The 26,915-nt window shown below is 35.6% G+C and overlaps 2 protein-coding genes across 2 annotated transcripts; both read left to right on the forward strand.

Moving 5' to 3' along the window:
- The first annotated feature begins 345 nt into the window (after positions 1-345).
- si:dkey-26i13.8 (kinesin-like protein KIF19) lies at positions 346-21,062 on the forward strand. The gene is made up of 21 exons (XM_067403790.1): positions 346-433; positions 2,964-3,044; positions 5,487-5,597; positions 5,969-6,056; positions 6,168-6,304; positions 6,422-6,547; positions 7,451-7,543; positions 7,641-7,742; positions 8,056-8,208; positions 8,592-8,714; positions 10,162-10,318; positions 11,607-11,769; positions 12,822-12,999; positions 13,539-13,809; positions 13,895-14,016; positions 17,348-17,499; positions 17,604-17,691; positions 17,985-18,356; positions 20,220-20,394; positions 20,624-20,731; positions 20,844-21,062. Exons 1-21 carry the CDS (start codon positions 392-394, stop codon positions 21,002-21,004), a joined length of 3,003 nt encoding a protein of 1,000 aa, XP_067259891.1. The 5' UTR covers positions 346-391; the 3' UTR covers positions 21,005-21,062.
- A 3,433-nt stretch (positions 21,063-24,495) lies between these two features.
- Positions 24,496-25,701, forward strand: LOC137032170 (carbohydrate sulfotransferase 12-like). The gene is made up of 2 exons (XM_067403791.1): positions 24,496-24,614; positions 24,780-25,701. Exons 1-2 carry the CDS (start codon positions 24,496-24,498, stop codon positions 25,699-25,701), a joined length of 1,041 nt encoding a protein of 346 aa, XP_067259892.1.
- Positions 25,702-26,915: the final 1,214 nt, after the last annotated feature.

Raw genomic sequence — 26,915 nt, forward strand, 5'->3', positions numbered from 1 at the left:
TCCTTCACACACGTTTACTCTTAAATATTAGCGTAAATATGAGGATGACTACGGTTTGGACTGATAAAAATGTTCTTTTAGCTGCACTGGAGAGGATGGGTTGACATCAGGTTGACATAGTCACAGCATGTAGGGACGCGTCAGGTTTTTTCACACCACTAGGGGTTTTATCTCCGTTAACAACAGTCCGCTAGTGAATCCAGGACCTCCGCAGGGGCCAGCACAGGTCCTGCCTCAGAAAGAGATTACCCAGCCATCAAGAAGATTAACTTGCCCGCGGTAAATCACCAGTATATTCTAGCGTGGCACTAGCCGAGGCGTATTTTGATCTTGTCTGTTAAAAAGCAGGCTTTGATAGAGCACAAGATTGGAGTAACTTGGGAATAAAAAGATGAAGGATTTGCCCGGAGAGTGGAAGGACCATCAGCTCACGGTAGGCTGTCGATCTCTTATTAAAGCACCACAGTTCATTCAGCAGTAAGGTTGAACACCTGTCGCTTGCACGCGCAAAGATAGGCTACTCGGGCGAATGTCCCGCCGGAGAAAAGTACAGGCTTCTCACAGAGATGCATGATAATGTGGCTCCTCTGGGACAGCCTGGCCTGGGGAGAATCACATTAGGAACAGAACGTTTCTCTTGTTGTGATAACAAATGATAACACTTTATAATAACTTTTGTTAGTACGTCACTACATTTGGAGACTAGAGCTGCAGTAATGAATATTCTTAGTGTTGTTTAATGTTTTGATAGTCAGTCTTTGCATAGACATTAAAAGATATTATAAAAAGATGTCAAAAGGGAGCCTAGTGGTTATTGGCAGATTAAAAAAAAAAAAAAAAAAAACTAAAGGCAATCTTTCACAACATAACAGTGTTTACAATGTATTATATTTGTTTTTTAATGGTTAATCAACAAAACAAACAATCATGAAATGCAAAATAATTCATTAATGTAGCAGCAAGTAAGACAACTTGCATTACCATTCAAAAGTGTGGTAATTTTTATTTTATTTATTTATTTATTTTTAAAGAAAGAAATTAATACTTTTATTCAGCAAGGACACATTAAATTGATCAAATGTGACAGTAAAAACAATTATAACGTTAAATACTGTTATTTTGAACATTCTATTCAAACCATCATGAAAAAAATCTATCATGCTTTCTACAAAAAATATTAAGCTGCACAACTATTTTTAACATTGATAATAATAAGAAATGGTTCTTGTGCACCAAATCAGCATATTAGAATGATTTCTGAAGGATCATGACACTGAAGACTGGAGTAATGATGCTGAACATTCAGCTTTGCCATCACAGGAATAAATTACATTTTATAATACATATTTTTAAAACATATTAAAATAAAAGTTTTACAGTTATCTTAAATTGTGATAATATCTTCACAGTTTACAATATATTACTGATTTTACTTTTTTTTTTATCAAATAAGGGCAGCCTTGGACCACAAAACCAGTCATAAGGGTCCATTTTTGATTATTTATTCATCTGAAAGCTAAATAAATAAGTTTTCCATTGTTGTATGGTTTGTTAGGATAGGACAATATTTGGCCGAGATACAACTATTTGAAAATCTGGAATCTGAGGGTGCAAAAAAATCTAAATATTGAGAAAATCTCCTTTAAAGTTGTCCAAATGAAGTCCTTAGCAATGATTATTACTTACAAAAAATATATATTTTTTTATATATTTACAGTAGGAAATTTACTATATATATATAAACTTAAATAAAATCCATAAAAATGTGTGTGTGTGTGTGTGTGTGTGTGTGTGTATAAAATCAGAGGTTGTAATGAATTACATATTTAAAAATATACAAATCACAGGTGACAACTTGCCCTGACCACACTGTAAACCCTAATGCTCAAAATACTTACTTGTTTTGAGTAGGACGAACTTAAATTGAACAAATTAGTTTAGTTAAATTAACTGTTATGAGTATTTAGAACTTTATTTTTCTTTTGAGTTCACAGCAATACATATTTCAAGTAAACTGAACTGTTTTATTGTTTTAAGTTGTATGAACACATTTCATTTAGACTAACTTAAGTTTAACTGAAACTGGGTTGGGATTCCTATTTCTCACCATGCTTTGCCCATGGCACTCGAAAGGGAGAGTTATGCTAAAATTAAGGGTTATATAATGTTTTTGTGCAGGATTAATGGTAAGGTAGATTCAGTAGTGAGTAATGTTTTGTTATGCTAATTTAGAAGAGTTTCTGTTAATGTGGGTTTTTGGAGAGTTACCATCATGGTGACAAGTGGCGCATGCGGCTTGGTTTGAGAGCAGGTAAGTTACAGTACATGTTTTAAGTTCATTCAGTAAGTGCTACCATGTTATTGTTAACATGTTAGCAAGTTGGCATTTTCTGAATGTTCTTATTAGGGTTTACAGTGAAGTAACATTTCATTTGATTTGGAAGAACTCAAAATAAAAAAGTGCATTAACTGAATATTTTATGTTAAGTGCTATCAAAGTGTATGAGTTAGCTAACTCAGTACTTCAAGTTAGGAGGAATTAACATGCATAACTTCTACAAACTCAAAATTTGATAGTTGTGCTTCCTTAAAATTGGGAACTTCATAGCCCAACTCATCCAGGTTTACAGTGCTGACATGCCCTTGTCATGAGAACACAGTTTGACCTTTCAGTTAAAACTGACATTTATTGTATATTTATTATATAGTTAATCCTGGTCTGAATTCATGTTAGTGTAGTGTGTCAAAACTGTACAGTAACTGAGACACAACACTAGAGCAAACACTTCCTTATGTGACAACTTGATGTGTAATGTAGATTCAAATATGAATATCAAATGAATTTATGCAATTTTAATGATATGGACACACACTGTTAACATGTTTTGCATCTGATCGGATGAAGGCAAATTCATTTAAATTTATGTTTTTAAATAAATGATGTGCACTGATACTGGTTCAAGGTTGCTCTGCGTATCCGGCCTCTGAACGATGCAGAGATTGAGGAGGGTGCAACAACAGTGGCGCACAAGATTGACAGTCAGGTAGGCAAAAAACAACATGGAGGACCACTAACTGAGACACACATTATCAAGTTCATGAGTTGCACTGATATATCATCATTACCTATAATTCCTGCCTGAAATGAATATCAAATGTTTAATCTAGTGACTTTTGACTTTAAACCTAAATACTAATATATAGTCTTGTTACAACTAGCCCCAGTGTCCCCTATGTATTTTTGTATACATTTTGGAAACATATGCATAATATTCACAACTCCTAATCAGGAGTCTGTTGCACAACCTGTCATGATGAATGATGGTCTAAAGACCTAATCCTCCCTTTCATCTGCAGTAAATCCTGTTTGCACTCAGTAAATAAGGTTTACTGTCTTCTTTGCTTATGCTTGATCTCTCAGGATCCTCAAAGGCAAAAAAAAAAAAAAAAAAAAACATGCAGCAGACATGTCTTTGTGTGCATAATTATTATGCAAATCAATATTCTTGTCTTATATAATTTACCAAGCACATTTTCCAATTGCAAACCACATCAATCTTAATAATTATTGAGCATAATGATTTACTTGAGAGACTTTAGCCACTTTTCCTTCGTCGGGCCAAACTGTTCAAACAATGGCAAGGAACGGTTCCAGTTATTTCCACTTGAGCTTGGTTCGGCACGATTACAAACCGCTCCGGTCCGGAATTCTCAGCACGATTGGCAACAACTGACACATTTGTATTACATTCCAAAGAGTTCTGTTATCAGCCCTGCGGTAGAAAATGAAACCTGCTCTGGATCGGCATGGAATGGAACGGTTAAGCAACAAGAATGTTTTGGCCGAAAAAAGACTTTGTTAAGGGAAGGATGGCAGAAACACGACACCCATTTAATTAGAACCCAGTTCCAACACCACAACATGAACATTTTTCTTGTCATGTACACTACTTTCTACGTGTAAAAAGTTTGGGGTCAGTAATTTCTTTAAAAAAAAAAGAATACTTTTATACAGCAAGGAAGCATTAAACTGATCAAAAGTGACAGTAAAACTTTTAAATTATTACAAAATAAATATTTTAATTAAATGCTGTTCTTTTGAACTGTCTAAAGCTGCGTTCACGTCACCTCGTATATACCGGAATCTTGAAATGACAAGACGTGACGTTATATTCGGAGCTGTTTACGTCCTTTTGGTCCTTGAACTGGGAATTATGCGTTTCCATGGCAGCACTGTCAACGCCTAAATGAATCTACAGCTGTCAGGTGGTACAGCGCGGCCACATGGTATATCTGGGAGCTTTCAGAAAACTCCCAGCTTACAAGCTGTAATTACGAGCTCTACGAGGACGTGAACGCTTTTTACAATCTAGAATCTCGTAACTACAGGAATTACGAGGCCACGTGAACGCACCTTAATATCAAAGCATCCTCTTTACACATTAAGCAGCACAACAGTTTTTAACATTGATAATAAATATTACTGCTGAAAATTCAGCTTTACCTGCAAAAAATAAATAAATTACATGTTAAAATAGTATGCAAAACACTTTAAAAAAAAATATTTCACAATATTACTGTATGTATTTTGATCAAATAAATGCAGCCTTGTTGAGCATAAAAGCCCTTTCACACCAAGAACGATAACTATAAAGATAACAATAACGATAACTATATTTGCATCCACACCAACAAACGATAACGGTCTGTTTATTCTAAGCTCACACGCTGCAGTTTCAAAGATTGTACAATGTGTTTTTGCTGTTGTTGTTGCATTTACATGGCTTTAACCAGCAGATGTCCTCAGCATGCAATTTTTCGAGTGAATAGCTAGTGTAATCAATCTAATCAAAAAGTGAATTTAGCTGCAAAGACAATGTTGTCAACATAGCACTGGATACCTGAGGTAATTTTATGTAGCCTGGCACAACCTCATCTCCGTCAATACTTCTCACCATTTATTATGAGGATATGACCGATTGTTTTACATATATCCGTTTTCTTTAAAGTATCCTTTTGTCAAACAGTGGTGGCTTTTTCTGGACCTCAGAGATTAACTTCTCAGCAGTGTCTGCCATTTTAAATGCACAGGCCCTTAAATTAAAACGGATTTTCTTCTGTCAGTGTTTTATCATTCAACAGCTGGAAAAAATCATTCTGAAAGTGATCCCAATGATATCGTTTCTCTATATCGTTATTGTTATAGCTGTGGTGTGGACACTGCTATTCTTTTATATTTAGAACAATATCTTTATCATTATCTTTATAGTTATCATTCTTGGTTGGAACGGGCCTTAAGAGGCTACTTTCAGAAACATTAAAACATTAACTGACACCAAACTTTTGAACAGTAGTGTACAGTATGTCACAGAGAGTGTGGACATCAGTCTAATATTTCAGGTCATTAATTTTGCAGTTAATGTTTGAACATTGCAAAACTGATCTAATAGTTTGAGTTCATTCTCATGTCTAATTACTTTCTTCAGATGGTGGTGTTGATGGACCCCTGTGAGGATGCTGACAATGTCCTGAGGGCCAACCGCTCACGTGAAAAAACATACATGTTTGATGTGGCATTTGATTATACTGCAACCCAGGTGTGTAGAAGTGTCGTTCTTACACACAAATTTTTGTAGGTCATGCGATACTTGATCCTCATTCTACATGTTTATTAAGATATTTAGGTGCCGTTCATCTGTTTTCAAATGATTTTTTTGTGTTTAGGTCATTTAAAGGTGCAGTAAGCGATTTCTGAGAAACGCTATTGAAAGTGTATCGGACCAAGCACCAAAACACACTTGTAGCCAATCAGCAGTCAGGGGCGTATACACTCATTAGGGGGCCGTGTTTGTTTTGGTGATTTCAAATATCAACAGCGTTTCTCAGAAATCACTTACTGCACCCGTAAGGTTTTCAGCATGATCATAGTTCTAGGCCTCAATGTTATTTACTTTTTTCTTTATTTCAGGAGGATGTTTATGTAGCAACAACAAAAAATCTTATTGATGGTGTGATTGCTGGTTATAATGCCACCGTCTTTGCATATGGACCTACAGGTAATGTAGATGTGAACTTTTCTTTGGTGTTTGGATAAAAAAACACTACTACTGTATATCCCAATTCCCTACAAAATTGTGATTACCCTAAATAATCTCTTCTTTTATTAGGCGCTGGAAAGACGTACACTATGTTAGGCTTAGATTCTGAGCCTGGCATTTACATCCGAACACTCAATGATCTCTTCAGGGCCATTGAAGACAGCACTGAGGACTTGAACTGCAGTGTTTATATGTCATATATAGAGGTCAGGTTATTGTTTTGAAGAGATTAAAAGATATGACATCATTTTTGGTACTGTCCTACGGGGACTTTATTCAAACAGAGTGTGTCTTGAATGTATTAAACACTAACTTTTTTGCAGATTTATAATGAGATGATCAGAGATCTGTTGAATCCGTCTTCTGGATACCTTGAGCTGCGTGAGGATGCTAAAGGGGAAATACGAATTGCAGGCATCACTGAATTCTCTACATGTAATGCTAAAGAGGTACTTTGATTTTATGATGATTTGAGGATTTTATCATAATTTTCTTTAAGAAATGAATACTTTTATTCAGCAAGTCTGCATTAAAGGGAAAGTTCATCCAAAAATGAACATTTGCTGTAAATTTACTCATCCTTAGGCCATCCAAGATGTGGGTGTCTTTTTTTCTTCAGTATAACAGTAAAGAAGATTTTTGGCTGAAAGCGTTGTCCTTGGTGAACTGAGTAAATGAACAGCAAATTTTCATTTTTGGGTGAAATATCCCAAATATCCCATATTTATAATGTTACAAAAATAATTTTTTTAATGTTTTTTTTTTTTTTTTTTTTTTTTACATTTCATTCATTAAAGAATTCTGAAAAAATATATATTATGGTTTCCACAAAAATATTTAGCATGATAATAATAATAATAATAAGAAATGTTTCTTAAGAACCAAATCAGCCTATTAGAATGATTTCTGAAGGATCATGTGACACTGAAGACTGAAGTAATGATGCTTAAAAATCTGATTTGCCATCATAGGATTTTATTTTAAATTGTAATAATATTTTACAATAATATTTTTTTTTTCTGTTTTTTTATTTTTTTTTTTTTTTTATCAAATTAATGCAGCTTTAATGAGCGTAAGATACTTCTTTAACCTCCAAACTTTTAAACAGTCTAGTTATTAGAAGTTACATTAGTTAAAATAATGTGAGCATGTCAGTGAAAGTGTCATCCTTTTGGGTCTGAATGTGGAATTTGATTGTTTACAGCGCAGACTCTTTTTTGAAGCAAGTCATTCCATTTGGTGGCCATCTTTGCCACCAATTAATTTCCCATGATTGGCCTCTGTCTACTCCTTACAGTGTCTCTATTAAAGGAAGATGTCCTTCTGAGCCTGGTGTTTGCTTGTGATTTTAGATAATGGCTCTTTTGACCAAAGGGAATAAACAGAGGACCCAGGAGTCGACAGCTGCTAACAAGACATCATCTCGCTCACATGCTATACTTCAGGCAAGCCTAAAACAGACACACACACAATAACCATGTGCATGACCTCAAATTGGCACTGTAGTCTGAGTCCACACCTCTTGCTTTGTCTGCTCCACAGGTGACAGTCAAGCAAAAGAGTCGCGTAAAGGATATCAACGAGGAGGTCAGGGTGGGGAAGCTATTCATGGTAGACTTGGCAGGAACTGAGCGAGCATCACAGGTACGTGCTGTGTGTGTAGATGTGCTGAAGTGGAAACACAAGCTTTCAGATTCCTCAAAGGTGCCAGATTTTATAGTCTAGTGCCCTCTCTCATCTTTCATTGAAATGAATATTTAAGTTCTTCTATCCTTCATTATTTATATGCAAATAATCTGAGACTGATTAAGGAATCTGAGCATGTCACATCTCGTATGGCAGCCAAAACATCACTAGCATCCTTCGTTAAATTCAAACATTCTTACACACAGTTGCTTTGTCTATTAACACCAACAGTCATTTGTCCTTTTCTGAAGCACATATTCTCTTCTCTCAGACTCAAAACAGAGGAAAGAGGATGAAAGAAGGAGCACATATAAACCGTTCCCTATTAGCACTGGCCAACTGCATCAATGCCTTGAGTGAAAAGGGTGGGAAAGGTGCTCAGTTTGTCAACTACAGAGACAGCAAACTCACTCGACTTCTTAAGGTGGGCAAAACCAGCCAGGCTACAACATGTTTAACAAATCTCCTCATTCAAATAGATTTTGTAATGCTCATCAAGGCTGCATTTATTTGATCAAAAAAACGGAAAATAATCAATTTAAATTAATGGTTTTCTATTTTAAAGTACTTTAAAATATAATTTATTTGTGTGATGAGATATATATGATATACAATAGCTTACTAACATATTGCTGATATTATTTCTGTATTTCTGTATGGAATACCCAGATGAGCTACTACATTTAGCAAAATGTAAAGTGTACAACCAGAGCACACTGTTTGAAATACTGTATCCCACAATGTTTACAAACGTCTTTTGAAAGAGTCGGTTTGTCACATATTTGCAAGTTTTGATGTGGATTTCAGGATGCTTTAGGAGGAAACAGTCGCACAGTCATGATTACCCATATTAGTCCTGCCAGCTCCAACTTTGAGGAGTCAAGAAACACGCTGGTTTATGCAGACAAAGCCAAAAATATTCGAAACAAGGTAAACACACTTACTTAATATTTGTCTAGACAATCTGTATCAACCACAACTTAATACTGGAAAACTATTGATTTTAAAAATAACCATTGAATAAATATTACACAAACAGAATTAAGTAATAAAATGTATTAAAGGGATAGTTCACCCAAAAATGAAAATTTGATGTTTATCTGCTTACCCCCAGTGCATCCAAGATGTAGGTGACTAATTATGATTTTTAACTGCAACTGCTGCCGTCTATCAGTCAAATAATAGCAGTAGATGGGAACTTCAACTATAACAGTAAATAAAACTTGCTTAGACAAATCAAAATTAAAACCTGCGGCTCGTGACGACACATTAATGTCCTAAGACACAAAACGATCGGTTTGTGCGAGAAACCGAACATTATTTATATAATTTTTACCTCTAATACACCACTATGTCCAACTTCGTTCAGCTTCCTGTTAGTGAGGTCAAAAAACGCGTTGTGATGACAGAAGTGATGTCTCGCCCATATACTTCAATGAGCGCGAGACATCACTTCCGCTGTCAGAGATCAGACCTCACGATCAGACCTCATTAGCCGGAAGCTGAACGAAGTTGGACATAGTGGTGTATTAGAGGTAAAAAATGATATAAATACTGTTCGGTTTCTCGCACAAACCGATCATTTCATGTCTTAGGACATCAATGTGTCGTCACGAGCCGCAGGGTTTAATTTGGAGTTGTCTATGGAAGTTTTTTCGACTCTTATTGTTCAAGTTCCCAATCACTGCTATTATTTGACTGACAGACGGCAGCGGTTGCAGTTAAAAATCATAATTTGCGTTCGACTGAAGAAAAAAAGTCCTCTACATCTTGGATGCCCTGGGGGTAAGCAGATAAACATCAAATTTTCATTTTTGGGTGAACTATCCCTTTAAGTTTAGGTCTATGAGGAAATTTACAGTACACTACCACTCAAAGGTTTTATGTCAGAAAAAGATTTTTCAATGTTTTTGAATAAAGTCTCTCAACAAGACTGCATTTATTATTATATTGTAAAACATTATTACAGTTGAAAAAAGTTTATATATTTTTTTTATTATTTATTTATTTTTTTTAATGTAAAAAACTGATTACATTTAACAATGTAAAAGCTTTTACTGTCACTTTTAATCAATTTAATCCATCCCCTCTGAATAGAATTTAAAAAATCTTATTGACCACAAACTATTGAACGGTAGTGTATATTTCACTGATAAATTATTTTCTGTTATGGTTTAACATGATTAATTCAGCATTATATTGAAATGATTTGTCATAATTATGTTTACAATGTGTACTGTATAAATATTATGGATGTTAATGAGATCTTCTGTTAATATTCAGTGTCTGATTGCCCAGTTGTGTTTGCATTGGCGATTTCATTGTGTTGAGATGGAGTCCAGATCCTCTCTAGCTATCCTGTTTTAAACTCTTCTAGGTGAAGCGTAATTTGATGAATGTTTCATATCACTTGGCCCAATACACCAGCATTATTGCTGAGCTGCGGAGTGAAATCGACCGACTTCGTGCAAAGATTGACCAACAGAGTCAAGAGCAACAGAAAGGAGAGAAATCAGACATTTGTGACAATCAAGGTGTGTTCAATTTTGTGTTTGTATTTGAGAACAGTAGCTGACAACGTTGAAATAAACAACTTTTTTTTGTTCAAAATTAACTAAACTGAATACATTATCAGTTCTTGTTCCAAAATGTTTTTTTGTCTTACCTTGATTCACTATGGTAAGCCTGTTATAAGTGTTTATATTTTAGACCTGACGGGATGGTTTTCGTGTGAAGTTGCGTACATGTATGGCGTGGGAGTGACATTAGTTAGTTGTCACAGCGAGTGAGAAATATTGACATGAAGTAGCTAAATGCTGAAAATGCTAAACTGGAATTTATTTTCAAGGAAGTACCGTGTCTATTAATGGGTAAGGCTACAGTAACGTCTTTAGCTAGTCAGCTTTGAGATCCTTTCCATCTAAACTGGTTATATCTCTTAAGCCTAGTAGAGAATGTTTTATGAGCAGTAGAATAATTGATCTTTTTTTTTTTTAGTTATGAGAAAGAACCATATTCATCCACATAGTCATGCAGAATCAAAGCACAACCAAAACAACGTTCTTCCGAAAAATGCATGCAAAAGTTACATAGTGAAACTTTAACATCAGGATTTTATACTACTTTCGTTTTAAAACGGCTTTTTAAAATGAAAACGATCCTCGTCTACACTGGCATTACCATGGCGTTTAAGAAACGATCTCTGTCTACACTACAGGACTGAAAACACATGTCACATGACCGTTCATGCAAACTGGACATGTGAGTACAAGTGTAAACAGTTGCCTCTTGTGCATGTAAGTAGCTACGGTATTAAAAAATGCAGAGTTTAACTGCACAATGACTGATAAAAATTACAACAAAGCCAGCAAAGAATGCAGTTTAGTGTCCATGTTATTGTTTATATGGTCGTCAAGGATATGCAGAACGAATGTGGGCAGCCACGCCATCGTTTTCAAAAGTCTCCGTTTTGGTCAATTTACACTGAAACACAACCCCGGCATTTTCAAACTAAAACAGGGTCTGCAGCATTTTCGAAAGTCTCTGTTTTCAAGGATCGAAAACGCCAGAGTTGTGTAAACGACATAGCAAAACGTATGCGTTTTAAAACTAAAATGCACTAGTGTAAACGGGGCCTTAGTTACTGACCGAAGTTTAATACTTTAGTTGTTCAAATTCCTAAAGTATGCAAGTATGAGCAATAATATGAGATCTTACTGTGTTAGTATCATCAATGAGGAGTTTTTTTTTTTTTCTCTTGAAATTGCAGTAAAAGATTTTTTTGTGATTGCCAACTGATTTCTCTGTATGGGCTGTTCTTAGCTGAGGTGCAACAGTACAGTCATGGTGAGATGGCTTTACTGCAGGAGCAGCTCTTGTCTGCCTTCAGGGAGCAGATGGAGATCAGACGCAGCTTGATGGAGCTGGAGAACTGCAATATGGAACTCCACATAGACACATCCAGACATCTGCTCACCATCTCAGAGTAAACACAAACTAACTCATAAACAGTATATATAAACAGAGTTCCAGTGATCAGCAAGTTTTCAATTAGGGGCAGGGTAAACTAAAACAATTAAAAAAAACAAACATTAAATGTTAAAGTCACCTTGAAATTGAAATGAACATTTCTTATTTTTTGTGGAATATTGACGTTTTTATTATTATTAATGATTTATCCATGCACATCATTATTTTTTTTAAACATGTGCCCTCAGTCTTTAATCAAAATAACTTTCCCTCCCTCTTGCAGCAACATCTCTTCTCTTCTATTTTACAACCTGTCACTCACATGACATCACAGTAATAGCAAACCACAACAATCCAATCAATTTCTGATGGAGAACATCAAGTTCTGCCCTTCATTTGTTCTTGTTCAAGAAGCCATTTCACATATAAGTCACAATAGGAAAAAAGGAAGATTGCAACTTCATTTCATGTTGACTTTAACTTAAATAAAATATAAAAAAATTTCAACATTTCTCATTTTCGTTTAGTTTAGCAATGTACTAAAATAACAAACTGAAATATAAATTAATAACTATATAGGCATTAGAAAATATAATAAAAACGAAAAACACAATATTACAGTGAAAATGAAAAATATAAATATACATGCTAATTAAAAATATTAATAAAAACTATAACAGTATCTCAAAGATACTAAAACAACAATGATTACTGTCTAATATTAATGTAAAATTTAATTATAAAGTTTAAATATAATTTAAAGTTTAATAACCTTCAAATGTTATTGTGTCTCTAATTACTTTCCCCATATTTCTAAGAGTGTTGAAATGGTAATTTTGACTGTGTCTATTTTGGGCTTGTCCTCTAAATATGTTATCACCACCTTACATCATTGCCATCTCACACAATATTAAAAATCTACACCATCACAGGACAGTAAATGATAAATGTTTTAAATGTGTATTTTTTATTTTAAGTAGTCATAAATCTTTGATTACATTATATAGAGTATTTAATCTTATTCTCATTTTCATCTCACATCTACTTTCTCTTTTCCTCATCTGGCAGTTGGGAGCGTGATCAAGTACGTGCCCGGAGAGGGAGAGATGAAGTAAACGGAGAGAAAAGAGACAGAGATAAGGATGAAGAGCAAGAGAGTGGGCCAGAGGAGCCACAGTATGTTACAGCAGCACGAGAGGAGATCGGCTCCCTACTGGCTGAACAGAGAAAAACAATGGAGCTGAAAGTAAACAAGTTTAATTAAAGGGATAGTTCACCCAAAAATGAAAATTTGATGTTTATCTGCTTACCCCCAGGGCATCCAAGATGTAGGTGACTTTGTTTCTTCAGTAGAACACAAATGATGATTTTTAACTCCAACCGTTGCCGTCTGTCAGCCGTATAATGCGTGTCAAAAGGAACTCCATCTATAAGAGTCAAATAAACATGCACAGACAAATCCAAATTAAACCCTGCGGCTCGTGACGACACATTGATGTCCTAAGACACGAAACGATGGGTTTGTGCGAGAAACCGAACAGTATTTCATTTTTTACCTCTAATACACCACTATGTCCAACTGCCCTGCACATCTGGTTAGTGAGGTCTGAATGCACTCTGACAACTATGACTCATTTTGAACGACTCATGAAAGCAAATAGACATCTGACATGTAAAGCAGTGACTGCCGTTTTATGACCTCAGCTTGATTTGGAGGCATTATAAAATATTTGTAATTTTGTTTGCCAAAATTTGTTGGTCTATTGGTTTCCACTCTTTTTTCAGTGTGAACTGGAGGAAAAATTATTGAACATGAAACTGAAGTCATCGAAGATTGAGGAGTTGCTCCCTAAACGCATAAGTAACAGTGAGCAGAGAGACATTCTAACACTGCTTTGTAAAGTCCATGAGCTGGAGCTTGAAAAAACTGAAATCCAGTCAGCTGTTCTCTGTAAAGAAAACGTTCTCCGAACAAAAGACTTCATCATTCAGCGCCATGAGCAGCAGCGGACACTTTGTGACGACATCATACACCAGCAAAAGGCTCTAATTGAAGGTGAGGCTCACTGTAATGGTCAGATTTCTTTAAAAAGACAGATTGCATCTGACATTTGTTATATTTTATCTAATGTATTTATTAGATCAAGGACTTTGTGTACCTGAGGAATTACAAGAGCTTTATTCACTATACTTTGGTGAATTAAGTGATGCAAGCGTTGACCGAATTCTCAACCTTCACGCTTTCGCCACAAACCCCAGAGCGGTAAGCAACACTAATTTTTTATTCTATTTGTTTTATTCTGTTTATTTCTATTTGATCTCTGCCTTTCTTTCTCCTTCTCTTGTCCCTTTTTATTCAGTTTCAACAGTCTCTTTTGATTTTTATATATACACTACCGTTCAAAAGTTTGGGGTCAGTAAGATTTTTTTTATGTTTTTAAAGAAGTCTCTAATGCTCACCAGGGCTGCATATATTTAATTAATAATACAAAAAAACAGTAACAAATGTGAATAATTTTACAATTTAAAATAATTGTTTTCTTTGATATATTTTAAATTGTAATGTATTTGTGTGATAGCAAAGCTGACATTTCAGCAGCCATCAAGGCCCGAGTATACATCATTTATGTATATATATGTATATATATCGTATACATATCATATATATATCATTTTTTGCATTCCAGTCTGTTTCACGCAGAGTTGAGAGCGCAAGCCTTTCAAAGTATACTCCTTTGAACGACGCGTTCGGCACATATGTACTATCTAGTGAACTTTGTGAGCTCTCAAGTCACACATGCGCTGTTGTACGTGTAACGTCTGCACAGACACAAAAATTGGACTGCACTTGATGATGAAAACTGATGAAAATGACATCACACAGACAGTGCACAGACCATTACGTTTACTTGGGCTTTACTCTAGTCTTCAGTGTCACATGATCCTTCAGAAATCATTCTAATATGTTGATTTGCTGCTCAAGAAACATTCTTATTATTCAATGTTGAATACAGTTGTGCTGCGTAATATTTTTTGGGAAACTATGATTCTTTGATGATTCTTTGTTCAAAAGAAAGTTCAAAAGAACATCATTTATTTAAAATAGAAATCTTTTGAGCGATTTAATGCATTCTTACAGAGTTAGTTCACCCAAAAATTAAAATTCTGTCATTATTTACTCACCCTCATGTCGCTCCAAACCCGTAAGACCTTTGTTCATCTTTGGAACACAAATGAAGATATTTTTGATAAAATTTGAGAGCTTTCTGTCCCTCCATAGAGATCCAATGCAACTACCACTTTCAAGGTCCAGAAAGGTAGGAAAGACATCATTGGTTTAACCTAACGTAAGTGCTTTATAAATAATTCAACACTTTATTTACAAAAAATAATATTATCCAAAGCGTGTTCACGCAGCAATGTCAGCTCTCTCACGAACACAAAACGCATGCGTTGTGATGCACGTGCATTGTAGATAGGGTTTGCACCTGTCCCGGTTTTACCGGGATTGTCCTTCTTTTTAAGAACCTGTCCCGGGAAATTTATCCACTCTCCCGGGACACTGAATGTCCCGGTTTTCAAAAGGCTACGTGAATATGTATGTTCAATTTACTATTTTCTCACTTGAAATAGCCTATGCATTGTGCACAGAGTGGTCGGTGTCTCTCATAGGGTGTCTCTTACGTGTAGAATGAATGCGCTATCATTGGCTCTGGGACGGGTGTGTCGTGTGACGTGACGTAGGCTACGTCATCTAGCGCATCTGTCTTGGCAGCTAGCCAGTTACTACAGGCGGCAAATTGAAGCAGTGAAGAAGGTTGTACGTCGTCAACATCGTTTGTTTTTAGTGTTAACATGGGTGGCGAGACGACGGAGGACGAAGATGACAGTGTGTCAACAAAGACTGACAGGCCAGTAAAAAAGAAAATGAAACGTTCAACCTACTTTAATAATGACTGGATGAAAAATGACAATTACTCCACATGGTTAAAGCAAACACCAGGCGATCCACTATATGCTACTTGCTCCGTATGCTCAGTTAAAATTCTGGTTAAACATGAAGGCAAAACTGCTTTGGATGACCATGCTAAAATGAAGAAACATCAGAGTCGCGTTCAAGTAACCAGACAAACAAAGGTAATTTCATAATTTATGATTACAAAAAACTCAGAGGACAAAATTACTGTCGCCGAATTAACAGCTACCTATCACGGTGTGCGACATGGCCATAGCTACCTGTCAACTGACTGTGGGAACAAGGTCAGTGCGAAAATATTCAGTGACTCTAATATTGCAACTAAAATGTCTTGTGGCAGAACTAAAAGTGAGGCCTTAGTGGAAAATGTGTTGGCACCATTTAGTCAGCAAAGATTAGCAGCAGAGTTGCACTATTTTGCAGTATGTTCTTATGCATCCAATTCTGGGCACACAAAATTGTTTCCCTATACAGTCCAGTATTTCTGTGCATCCGAGGGTGTGAAGTATGGATTGTTAGACTTTTAAGACGACTCCAACGAATCTAGTGAAGCCATATTCAAACAAATAGTGTCTATTACTGAGAACAATGGACTTTCAGTCAGCCAGATCAGTGCCTATGTTGCAGATAATGCATCAGTTAATTATGGTCTGCACAACTCAGTTTTTCAGAAACTCAGAGAAGCTAACCCACAAATTGTGAAGGGCAATTGCAAGTGTCACATCATAAACAACACTGTCAAAGCAGCTAATCGTGTCTTTAGTGCTGGAGGGTGTGACGTGGAGGCCTTTGTGCTGAAGGTGTATAGTGAATTCAGTTGTTCTGCCAAAAAAGTGGAAATGATTAAGGAATTCTGTGAATTTACTAATACAAAATACAGGGAGATTCTGAGGCATGTCCCCACAAGCTGGCTGTCTTTGCTGCCAGCGATACAGAGGATTTTAGAGTGTTGGCCAGCTTTAAAGTCTTATTTTGTATCCCTGGGAAAGGAGGACTGTCCAAGTATCATCTGGACATTTGTGTGTGGTGCAAGTGATGCAGAAAATGTAGACTGTACTGTAGCTGAATGTATCCTTGCAATCATGCACAATGTGATGCAAGAATTTGATTCATCTATTAGGGTGCTCGAGAGTGACATGTATGTTTGAAATATTCACAAGTCACGACTATGCACAATCTTACTGCACGAAGGCCAATTTTAGGGTCTAATGTCTAATGGACATTTTCACTTGTGAGCAAAGCACACAGATCAGTATTTTCATAAAGTGGTCAATAATGTTTTTTTGCGCAAACAAAGCACGTCACTTTATAAAATTGAGGTTAAAAAGTCACATGGATTACTTTAATGATGCCTTTCCAACTTTTTTTGGACCTTGAACATGGTAGTTGCATTGGATCTCTATGGAGGGACAGAAACCTCTTGGATTTAATTAAAAATATCTTAGTTTGTGTTCTGAAGATGAACAAAGGTCTTAAGGATGTGGAATGACACGAGGGTGAGTAATTAATGACAGAATTTTTGGGTGAATCAACCCTTTAAAGAATAAAAGTATTTAAAAAACCTTACTGTCCCCAAACTTTTGAACAGTAGTATATCAATTTATTTCTGTTTATACAGGATAACTCTATTATGATTATGGCAAGGCAACTGAGACTTGATGCCATCTCCGATTTAGAAGAGCTAGAGAAAACACAGCAAAACAGCAGGAAGTTCAGTCCTTTAGATAAACATGCCCGAGATTCTGCTTCCTCTGGGCTGGAGTATGACAGGTAAAGTATGTAATTAGAAAAGTAAACTGCTACTGTATGTTCATCTGGTACAACAGACATAGTATGCTTTCATTTTGTTTGTATTTTCTCTCTTTTCATGACAGTGACAGTAACAGAGCTTTCAAGTCATTGTCTAAAATTCAACCACATAGACGGCACCACTTACCTTCTAGCCCAACTCTTGTGATGAAGGTAAACACACAGAAGTGCTTGTAGACAACTTTCAGTCTCCTCCTTTAATATGTATATAAACCACTTTACATCAGAAACACTTTTGGCTATCAAAATGAAAATAATAAATTAATTAAATTGAACAGTTCAACATGAACTCAACTTGATGTAACTATATAATTCCCAGATCTTACTCTATTTTGAAATTAGTCTACATAGCATGTTGATTTATAGTGATACTTTGACGTTTTGCATTTGTGCTTCATAGATAAAGTTTTGTGAAGATTGTAATGTGTCTGAATGTCTTTGAGCAGGCTTGTGCTATTAAGAATTCGACTCCCATATGTCCTACTGAAGCTGTGAGTCCAGACACTCTGAGGGAAATTGTCAGTGACACCAAGAGCATCTCAGTCATTGCTGCAAAACGCCGCTCACACCTGCAAGCAAAGCAGTCTAATTCCAGGGTGGCCAGTGTGGCTTTGGCCGCAGGACACAAGTCCTCAATGAGCATGGACAGTCTAGTTTCTACTTTGGCAGATGATTCTGTGGAGGTCAGAAGAAACCCCACAAGATATAGAGGCAGCTCCCATTTGAAGCAGGACCCAAAGAGAACCGATGGCAGAATGGAGCTGCCTGAGAAACAACAGCGCAAGAAGCGGTCCAGATCTATTGAACCAACCAAAAGGGTATGAGCACATCTGTTTTTCAGTGAGCTTTGGTTTGGTAATTGGGGGGGTTTAGACTGAATTTTTAAAAATTGCCACGAAACTCAATGACTTTTTTTGTGGCAGTCGCTGTGACCACAAAAAATCGTGGACTTGATTTGGAAAACGGTCATAAAAAATAGTTACGCTTGTTTTGTTTGAGGTCAAAAATGACCGTCATAGGAAATGAATTGTAAATATGCAAAAAATACAGATCATTTTTTTGCGTGCACAATCTACAAATAATTCAAAGTGAAGGGGTGACACTCTAAAATAGCAAGACTGCAAAATAGACACATTCCACCCAGACTCAAGACTCAAATAAGAGGTTGAAATCAGGTTGATTAACCTCTGATAAAACATTCCTGTTCATTTTTGTTACATTTCTGTTGATTTGTAACATTCTGTTGATTTGATGTTGTGTAACAAAATGTAATGCAAAAACTGACACTTCAAACCAACATTTCAAACAAACAAAAACAAACTAAACCTTTTCAAAAAGTTGTCTGTGAGAATGTCTAAATATATATCCAAATCCACAACTTAATAAAAATAAGTATTTATGCCTAAACACAACTATAGAATTTATAAGCCTCTTTATATAGAGCTATATAAGAATCTAGTAGGGCATTACAGATGTTTTTCTCCCACCAGATGGCACTAATCTGCCTTCAAAAATTGGATTTTAAAGGCATTGCCTCAGTTTTAACATGCAATAATGCTTTAAAAGTAATAAAAAATTGAAAAGTAATTAAAAATATATATATTTTTATTATTATTATTTTCAATGGGGAAAAAATGTATATATTGCATAAATATTAATTAGTACCATGAAATTCTCTCAAAATACAAAATAAAATATTATTGAACAAAAATATATTGATTTTACTGAAAATACAACACAACACAAACAACACAAGTGTGACCCCCAAATTATCAATACCAGAGGGCTAAGCAGTTTTCAGCTGTAATAATAATACGATTAATAATATATCAGCATATTAGAATGATTTCTGAAGAATCATGTGACCCTGAAGACTGAGGGAATGATGCTGAAAATCCAGCGTTGCCATCACAGGAATAAATTACATTTTTCAATGTATTAAAACAGAAAACAGTTATCTAAAATTATAATAATTTTTAACATTTTTACTGTATATTTGTGCATCTTCTGTGAGTATAAGAGACTTCTTTCAACAACATCTTACTGACCCCAAACTTTTGTACATTAGTGTAACATAAGGGGTATGTGGAAAAAAAGCCAATTTGAAATTTTATCACTGCACTGTATTTTCATTGGCTGTCTTTAAATCATTGTGAGATAAATTATTTCATTTATTATATATTTTGTGGCAAGCGGGGCAGGGCCGAGAGCTGTGGGAACTGACCGAGTGAGTTATAATGAGCATTACCTGCACACCACACCTCAAGGATAACTGCCACATATAAACATAATAAAACATAACATAAAATCCAGGCCTGGTCCTCTCTCGTCCCTTGCTGTCATCACTCCCTTTTATTATTCTGGAGATCCATAGGACCAGTGTCAGGTGTTGCACGCAGGTGGCACTTATCATCACTCTCTCCACCGGCCTCACTCCGTTCCCACAGCTCTCGGCCCTGCCCTGCTTGCCACATATTTCTTTTTTTGTTCTTTGTCAATATCACATACAGTTTTTAATCACTTCAAACAATCTATCACTTTTACAATGTGCTTTTTCATTGGGACCATGACAAATGATAACCTAATAATTACATTGAGAAAATAGGTTTGTATATAACCTTTGTAAAAAAATTTGTAAATAGATGAAAAACTTTAAATTTCAGGTTACATTATTAAAGGAGGGGCAGGTACAAAAACCAAGACAGAACCCTTCCAGGTATACAGCTTTGGAGAGCATCTCAGACAACCGCCTTGTGCAACCAGCATTAAACATGATCCAGTCACTCAACGGTGGTGCTGGAAACCCTGCGACACCCCCAGTAACTAAAATGAAGAACCCTGTCTCTCACTTTACAGGTACAGAACTACATCTGTTTCAGTTTCACAGATTTGTTTTCCAAAACTCAAGCTAAATTGTTGTTCAGGCTAGCGTTTGGATCTCTGTTAGAAAATGCAGAACATAAAGTGTTTTCATTGAGTTTTTCCGGCTTTTTAACATGGGCGCCAAAATCAGCGTGTTCGTGCCGCAGACGTGAGATGCGCCTAAAAATGAGCAAATTTTGATATTTTGTCAAAATAAATTTAGGAGAAGTGCCGCTTCAGATGTTAGAGATCAGGGGAACACCACCCAGCACCATCCATCAAAAACACTCCGATGTCAAACGAGGACAGGCTATCTTCAAACGACAGCGAGGTGAGATTTTTTTTCTTGCTATTCAACATCATGTTGTTTTTAATTGTGAAATGATGTCTGCAGGCTGTGGATTGTTTTGTAGTCCAATCTAAGTTAATAACAATGTTTTTAGGCCCAGTAGATGTTTCGTACCCCAGCAATCTCCTACAGCAACCAGGAAATTACAAGAAGTCCACTAATGAAAATCCTAGACAAAAAGGAATGGCCGATATCAACAAAAAGAATGAAGCATGGCAAAAAAACAAACAAACTGTAAAAAAGTCATATGTTTAAGTTTTGGGCTCTTATTTGCATAAGAATCTTTTTTTCTCTATTTTTGCACTAAAATGTACAGCTGAGACTTTGTTGCAAATTGACATTATTTTAATTTTATCAGATAAAATATATTATATAATATAATAATATTTAATAATATAATAATATTTAATAATATAATATTTAGCATTTTCCCAGATATGTATTTAAAATCTCATAATTCAAAAAACCCAAAAATAAAGATTTTATGCTGTTTACAGAATACATACTAATGTTTTGAAAAAAAAAATGAAGTAAATTTATTTGGAGAAAATCATAGAAATAAGATTATTTAATTATTTAATTGTTTTATAATAAAAAAATTATATAAAAATTTGCTTGAAAGCCCATATTGGTTTCTTCTGTGGGGATCATCACTGTAATAACTGACATTAGTTACTTTGGAGATATCAGCTAAATTACATTGGCACAAAATGAAGGCTTGTCAAGCTCAGTGAAAATGAGTGTGAACAACATCAGCTTACATCACTGTTTGACAATGTGTCAGTACAAATTGGTAAAATAGTCTCATGTTTCATTGAAATAGATGATAGCTGTTATCTGAACCTTGTAGTAAGCCATGTTATTCTGTACTACCTCATGTGAACCAGTCTCCTGAATGATGCATTCTCATATACGAAAATAGGAGTTAAAGCAGTTTCTCCATTATTTAATAAGTACTTTTATTAATGGAACCATATTAATATAGCCATATCTGATAGGGCTAGACAAAGAACAAGGTCTGATTCATGCATCATTGCATTTCACTCTCTCTTTTTTGGCATTATTGTTGATTTTGATATTATGATATGTTTATACAGTATGTACAAAAAAAAGAAGAAATGAAAGGGGGGTGCAAAAAGAATACAAATAGAATGAATTTAGACACAAAGTTTAAAGTAATAAATGCTCATCACCGGTGGTGGATATTGACATGTTGATGTTATTCTACCTTGTCTCATGCTGTAGCTCAAAATTCAAAAACTGAATGTTAAAATTTTTAAAGGGGTCATATAATGCCACTTTTACAAGATGTAAAAAAAAAAAAAAAAAAAAGTCTCTGATGTCCCCAGAGTGTGTATATGAAGTTTTAGCTCAAAATACCCCACAGATCATTTTTTATAGCATGAGCAAAAACGCATTTTTGTGTGTCCCTTTAAATGCAAATGAGCTGCTGCTCTATAGCAAAGGGTGGGGTTTCAAGAGCTCCTGTTAGCACATAGTGTTAGCAGCGCTGATTACCTCACAGACTCACTGAAGATGTCAGAAACTGTTCAGCCTTTATGTTCAAACCGGACTGCTACCTGTTAAGGCACTTCAAACTGATAAACACAGTTTCAATCTCCCCTTTTGCCAAGACACCTCAAACTGCACCACACAGCCCTAATCCCTTTTCCGGAGATATCTTACCTATGCAACGCAGTTCAAATTTCCCCTTTGGAAATTTCCCCCTTTGGAAAGTGTCCTGACTGTAATCCAGAGATATCTCAACCATGCACTACAGCTTAGCCCTAACCCTAACCCTAATTTCCCCATGGTTTGTCCCCTTATCCAAATTTACCAAATTTTAACCTAATCACTTTCTTCCTAATTCTCCCAGCTCTTTCAACCAGACAGCAATATTTAAAATGCATTAAAAGTCAGAATAACAAGATAATACATAAAAGATATAAAATACATTAAAAAGGAAATAAAAACAGGAAAAAGAATAAAAAGATAATAGCTCAGATCTTTACAAGATGTTCGTCATGCATACTGTATGCATGCTTCAAATTATGTGAGTAAAGTATTTATTTTGATGTTTACGTTATATTCTGTATGAGTTTGAGGCTATGCTCTGTGGCTAACGGCTAATGCTACACTGTTGGAGAGATTTATAAAGAATGAAGTTGTGTTTATGAATTATACAGACTGCAAGTGTTTAAAAATAAAAATAGAGACGGCTCTTGTCTCTGTGAATACAGTAAGAAACGATGGTAACTTTAACCACATTTAACAGTACATTAGCAACATGCTAACGAAACATTTAGAAAGACAATTTACAAATATCACTAAAAATATCATGTTATCATGGATCATGTCAGTTATTATTGCTCCATCTGCCATTTTTCGATATTGTCCTTGCTGGCTTACCTTGTCTGTGCACAGATCCAGACGTTAATACTGCCTTTCCTTGTGTAATGCCTTGAACATGAGCTGGCATATATGCAAATATTGGGGGCGTACATATTAATGATCCCGACTGTTACGTAATAGTCGGTGTTATGTTGAGATCCGCGTGTTTTCCGGAAGTCTTTTAAACAAATGAGATTTACATAAGAAGGAAGAAGCAATGGGGTTTGAAACTCAATGTAGGTCTTTTCCATGTACTGAACTCTTGTTATTTAACTATGCCGAGGTAAATTAAATTTTTGAATCTAGGGCACCTTTAAACAGTGTTTAAAGGTGCCCAGAGTATTCTTTAAAAGACAATATCTCCCTTTGCATTGAACTTTGAGTGTCGTAACTTTGCAGATGTTGTTTATGCTCAAACAGCAACATTACACACTAACTAGAGTTAAAAGAGTGAAATCATAATCAACCACACCTTTAAAATTGTTAAAAACACTTATAGACAAATAATTAAATTAGATGACATTAACAAAGAAATGAAAGGGAAATAAAGGGGACAAGGTAAAAGAAATAAAAGGTAAGTAAAAAGTAAAGTAAGTAGTAAAAAAGTAAGTAAGTAAAAAAATCACTTAGAATATAAATAACATAATGAAATTATGAAAATAAATGAGTGTAAAAGAAAGGAAAAAAAGTAAATGAAAAAGGAATTAATTTAGATTTAAAAAATATAAAGTAATAAATCAATCTTAATAACTCTCTGTGTAGATTGTGTCTCTGTCCTTTCTCCTCTTCAAAACAATCCCTCTGAAATCCCACGAGGGGCCACTCTGTCTCAGGGGTTCGGCTATTTTTGTAACCTAGAACATGAGTGAACCTTTGAATTTTATTTTGAAATGAAATAAATCCTAAGAGTTATTTTGCGACAATACTGTTTTGATAATATTTTTGTGTCATTCTGGAGCCGACACTGCAAGCGTGTTGGTTTATTTTCAGCTGTGGTTTCCTGTGAATAGTTGTGGTAGTTTTCGCTGAACCCTCTGGAATAACAGCATATGATTTAGTTCTGGCCGAAAGGCGGAGCGTTTCTCTCCTGTGTTCACACCCTAGTGTGAGTTTATACATGTACATTCAAGCATTCCTGCCCTCTTCAAAGTTTTCACATGGAACATTATGAAATGTAGAGCACCAGAGGACAAAATGTGGGTGAGTGATGGATCATCTTTTGTGGTAGTAATTTTGAATTGAAACTTCAGAATGTCCTAAATTTGTATGTTTTTCTCCAGAATTCCCAACTTGACTCATTCCAGAGATGATAGTGTTATGCATTCAAGTCCGGATCTGTCACAGACTTGTTTTCGATGAAAATGCTGAAGAAGCTCCAGTGTTTCCTTCTTTTGGGAACAATATTTATCATACTCTTCGTGATAGTTCACTGGGATGACGTGAGAGATGGGACTTTTTATCTGCACGTGGCATCATCATCACCCGATATCCTCACGAGCATGACGTCCTCTGAACGTAGGACAAGTGAGGATTCATTTATGTGGAAAGAGTCAAGCAGGTCAGTCAAACCAAACCTGACAATCATCACACCTCACCAAAAACATGACCACAATCCAAACTACCTATTGCACACGTTTACGCAGTCCTCTCCCACGCGACTCGCACTGCGTCAAGCACATCGTAGACGTGTTATAAGAGAGCTTTGCTCGGCCAATAGCAGTTTGAACTTTCCAGGAAAATTTAAGACATTTGACCAGATTCCAAGCAAAGCCTTGGATCATATCATTGTGGATGATCATCACGGTGTTATTTACTGTTTTGTACCGAAGGTAGCATGTACCAACTGGAAACGAGTCATGATTGTGCTCAGCCAGAACCTGAAGGCACCAAATGGAGCTCCATATCTGGATCCTCTTGACATACCATCAGCGTTATCCCACAATGCTACTCTGCATCTGACGTTTAACAAATTTTGGAGGCTCTTTGGTCGTTTCTCACGACCTTTAATGCATCACAGACTAAAGAATTACACTAAGTTCCTTTTTGTACGGGATCCTTTTGTACGACTTATTTCTGCTTTCCGGAACAAATTTGCTAAGCCAAATGAGGATTTCTACAAACAGTTTGGGTCCACAATACTTCAGCGTTATGCTCATATTTCAACCCCCCCTGACTCCGCTCAAGAGGCCTTCGCTGCAGGTATCAGACTGTCCTTTACTCACTTTATTCAGTACCTGTTAGATCCACAGACTGAGAAGGAGAAGCCATTCAATGAACACTGGCAGCAGATGTACAGACTCTGCCATCCGTGCCAAATTGACTATGATTTTGTTGGAAAGCTGGAAACTCTTGATGAGGATACAGAACATTTGTTGAAGATTCTTGGGCTGGATAATCAGATTCACTTTCCCCCAGGGTACAGCAATAGGACGGCTGTAAACTGGGAGAGAGACTGGTTTGCAAACATATCAGTAGCTGACAGGAGAAAACTCTACAATCTTTATGAAGCAGACTTTAGATTATTTGGATACGACAAACCTGAGACACTTCTGGATGAGTGACAGAGCCAGTTGTTTCTTTAAAAGGGATTATATGCATAGAATATAAAATAAAAGTGGATTGTACATATACTTTGGTAATTAAACAAAATTCTAATTTATTTGACTAAAACAGTGAATTATCAGGTGCACATTTTTATATTTGTTGTTAAATTTGTTGCTGTTTTGTATTGTTTTGCTCAATGATTAGATTTTGATGTTGCCCTCTTAGAAGATTTCATTAATATTTCATTGTTCGTACAAACACTGTTATGCATGGAAGCTTGTTTCCATCACTGAATAAAAAAATTTTAAAAAGTAATTGTGAGTTTTTTCTCAGAATGGTTTATATCTTGCAATTCTGACTATAACTCACAATTCTGACTTTATAACTCACAATTGTGAGTTTATATCTCGCACTTATGAGAAAAAAAGGTCAGAATGGTGAGATGGCAGAAACAAGTGGCGTGCAGTGGTGCTCTGAAATGAGGCGGCACATTTTTTATTTATGAATCATTGTAAATTCATGTGCATTACTCACATTGACACATCTTCCTTGTTAAATGAACATTACATCACATCAAAAAAGAAACCAAATACAATTCTATTTTGTAATTTTACATTACAATGTATTGTAATAAATGTTCTATTTATCAAAACCAAGTAAGTCTCATCAAGTTAGTGTTTTAAGCATTTCTACATTCATTCCAAAATAATAACTAAAGGCAATACTAATTTAAACAATATATTTTATTTGTGTATTGCTGTTTTTCTTTTTAATTGTCAACTCACGATCATTGATCATCAGTCATGCTCCGTAAACACCGTCTGTCACAGACACGAACTGTATTTTTAATTTCACCAAGCTAATTGCACTAAAAAAAAAACCGCAGTCATCATGCTTTCAGTCCATTTCAAGTTTGATTTTGACGTGACATAAAGCGGTGATATCTTATTGGTCGATCTGTTTACTTACTTTTCAATTAGTCTTCCCATTGACACCATCATTTGTTCATTCAAACTGACGCACGGAACATGCACTTAAACGAGGCGGGATTTATCGCACAAACCAATCATAACCAATTACATCCAATCATAGCATGATGGCCACATTACTATTGTTTTGTTACTTTGTCAGTAAGAGGAAGTATCAAATGAGGGTCTTATTAGTCCAAGCTAAAGAGATTTGCCCTTGCCTAAACCATTTAAAGAAACAAGCCAACCAGTCTTGATTTCAG

This window comes from Chanodichthys erythropterus, chromosome 12, assembly GCF_024489055.1.
Source record: "Chanodichthys erythropterus isolate Z2021 chromosome 12, ASM2448905v1, whole genome shotgun sequence".
NCBI classification, from domain to species: domain Eukaryota; kingdom Metazoa; phylum Chordata; class Actinopteri; order Cypriniformes; family Xenocyprididae; genus Chanodichthys; species Chanodichthys erythropterus.

Excerpts from the sequence above, each read along its gene's own strand:
- LOC137032170 (XM_067403791.1), top strand. The coding sequence starts at position 24,496 with ATGAAAATGCTGAAGAAGCTCCAGTGTTTCCTTCTTTTGGGAACAATA. Across the intron at positions 24,615-24,779 it reads TTTTATCTGCACGTGGCATC|GCAGTCCTCTCCCACGCGAC; the intron begins ATCATCACCCGA and ends GCACACGTTTAC.
- si:dkey-26i13.8 (XM_067403790.1), top strand. The coding sequence starts at position 392 with ATGAAGGATTTGCCCGGAGAGTGGAAGGACCATCAGCTCACG. Across the intron at positions 8,715-10,161 it reads CCAAAAATATTCGAAACAAG|GTGAAGCGTAATTTGATGAA; the intron begins GTAAACACACTT and ends AAACTCTTCTAG. Across the intron at positions 18,357-20,219 it reads CTATTGAACCAACCAAAAGG|GGGCAGGTACAAAAACCAAG; the intron begins GTATGAGCACAT and ends TTATTAAAGGAG.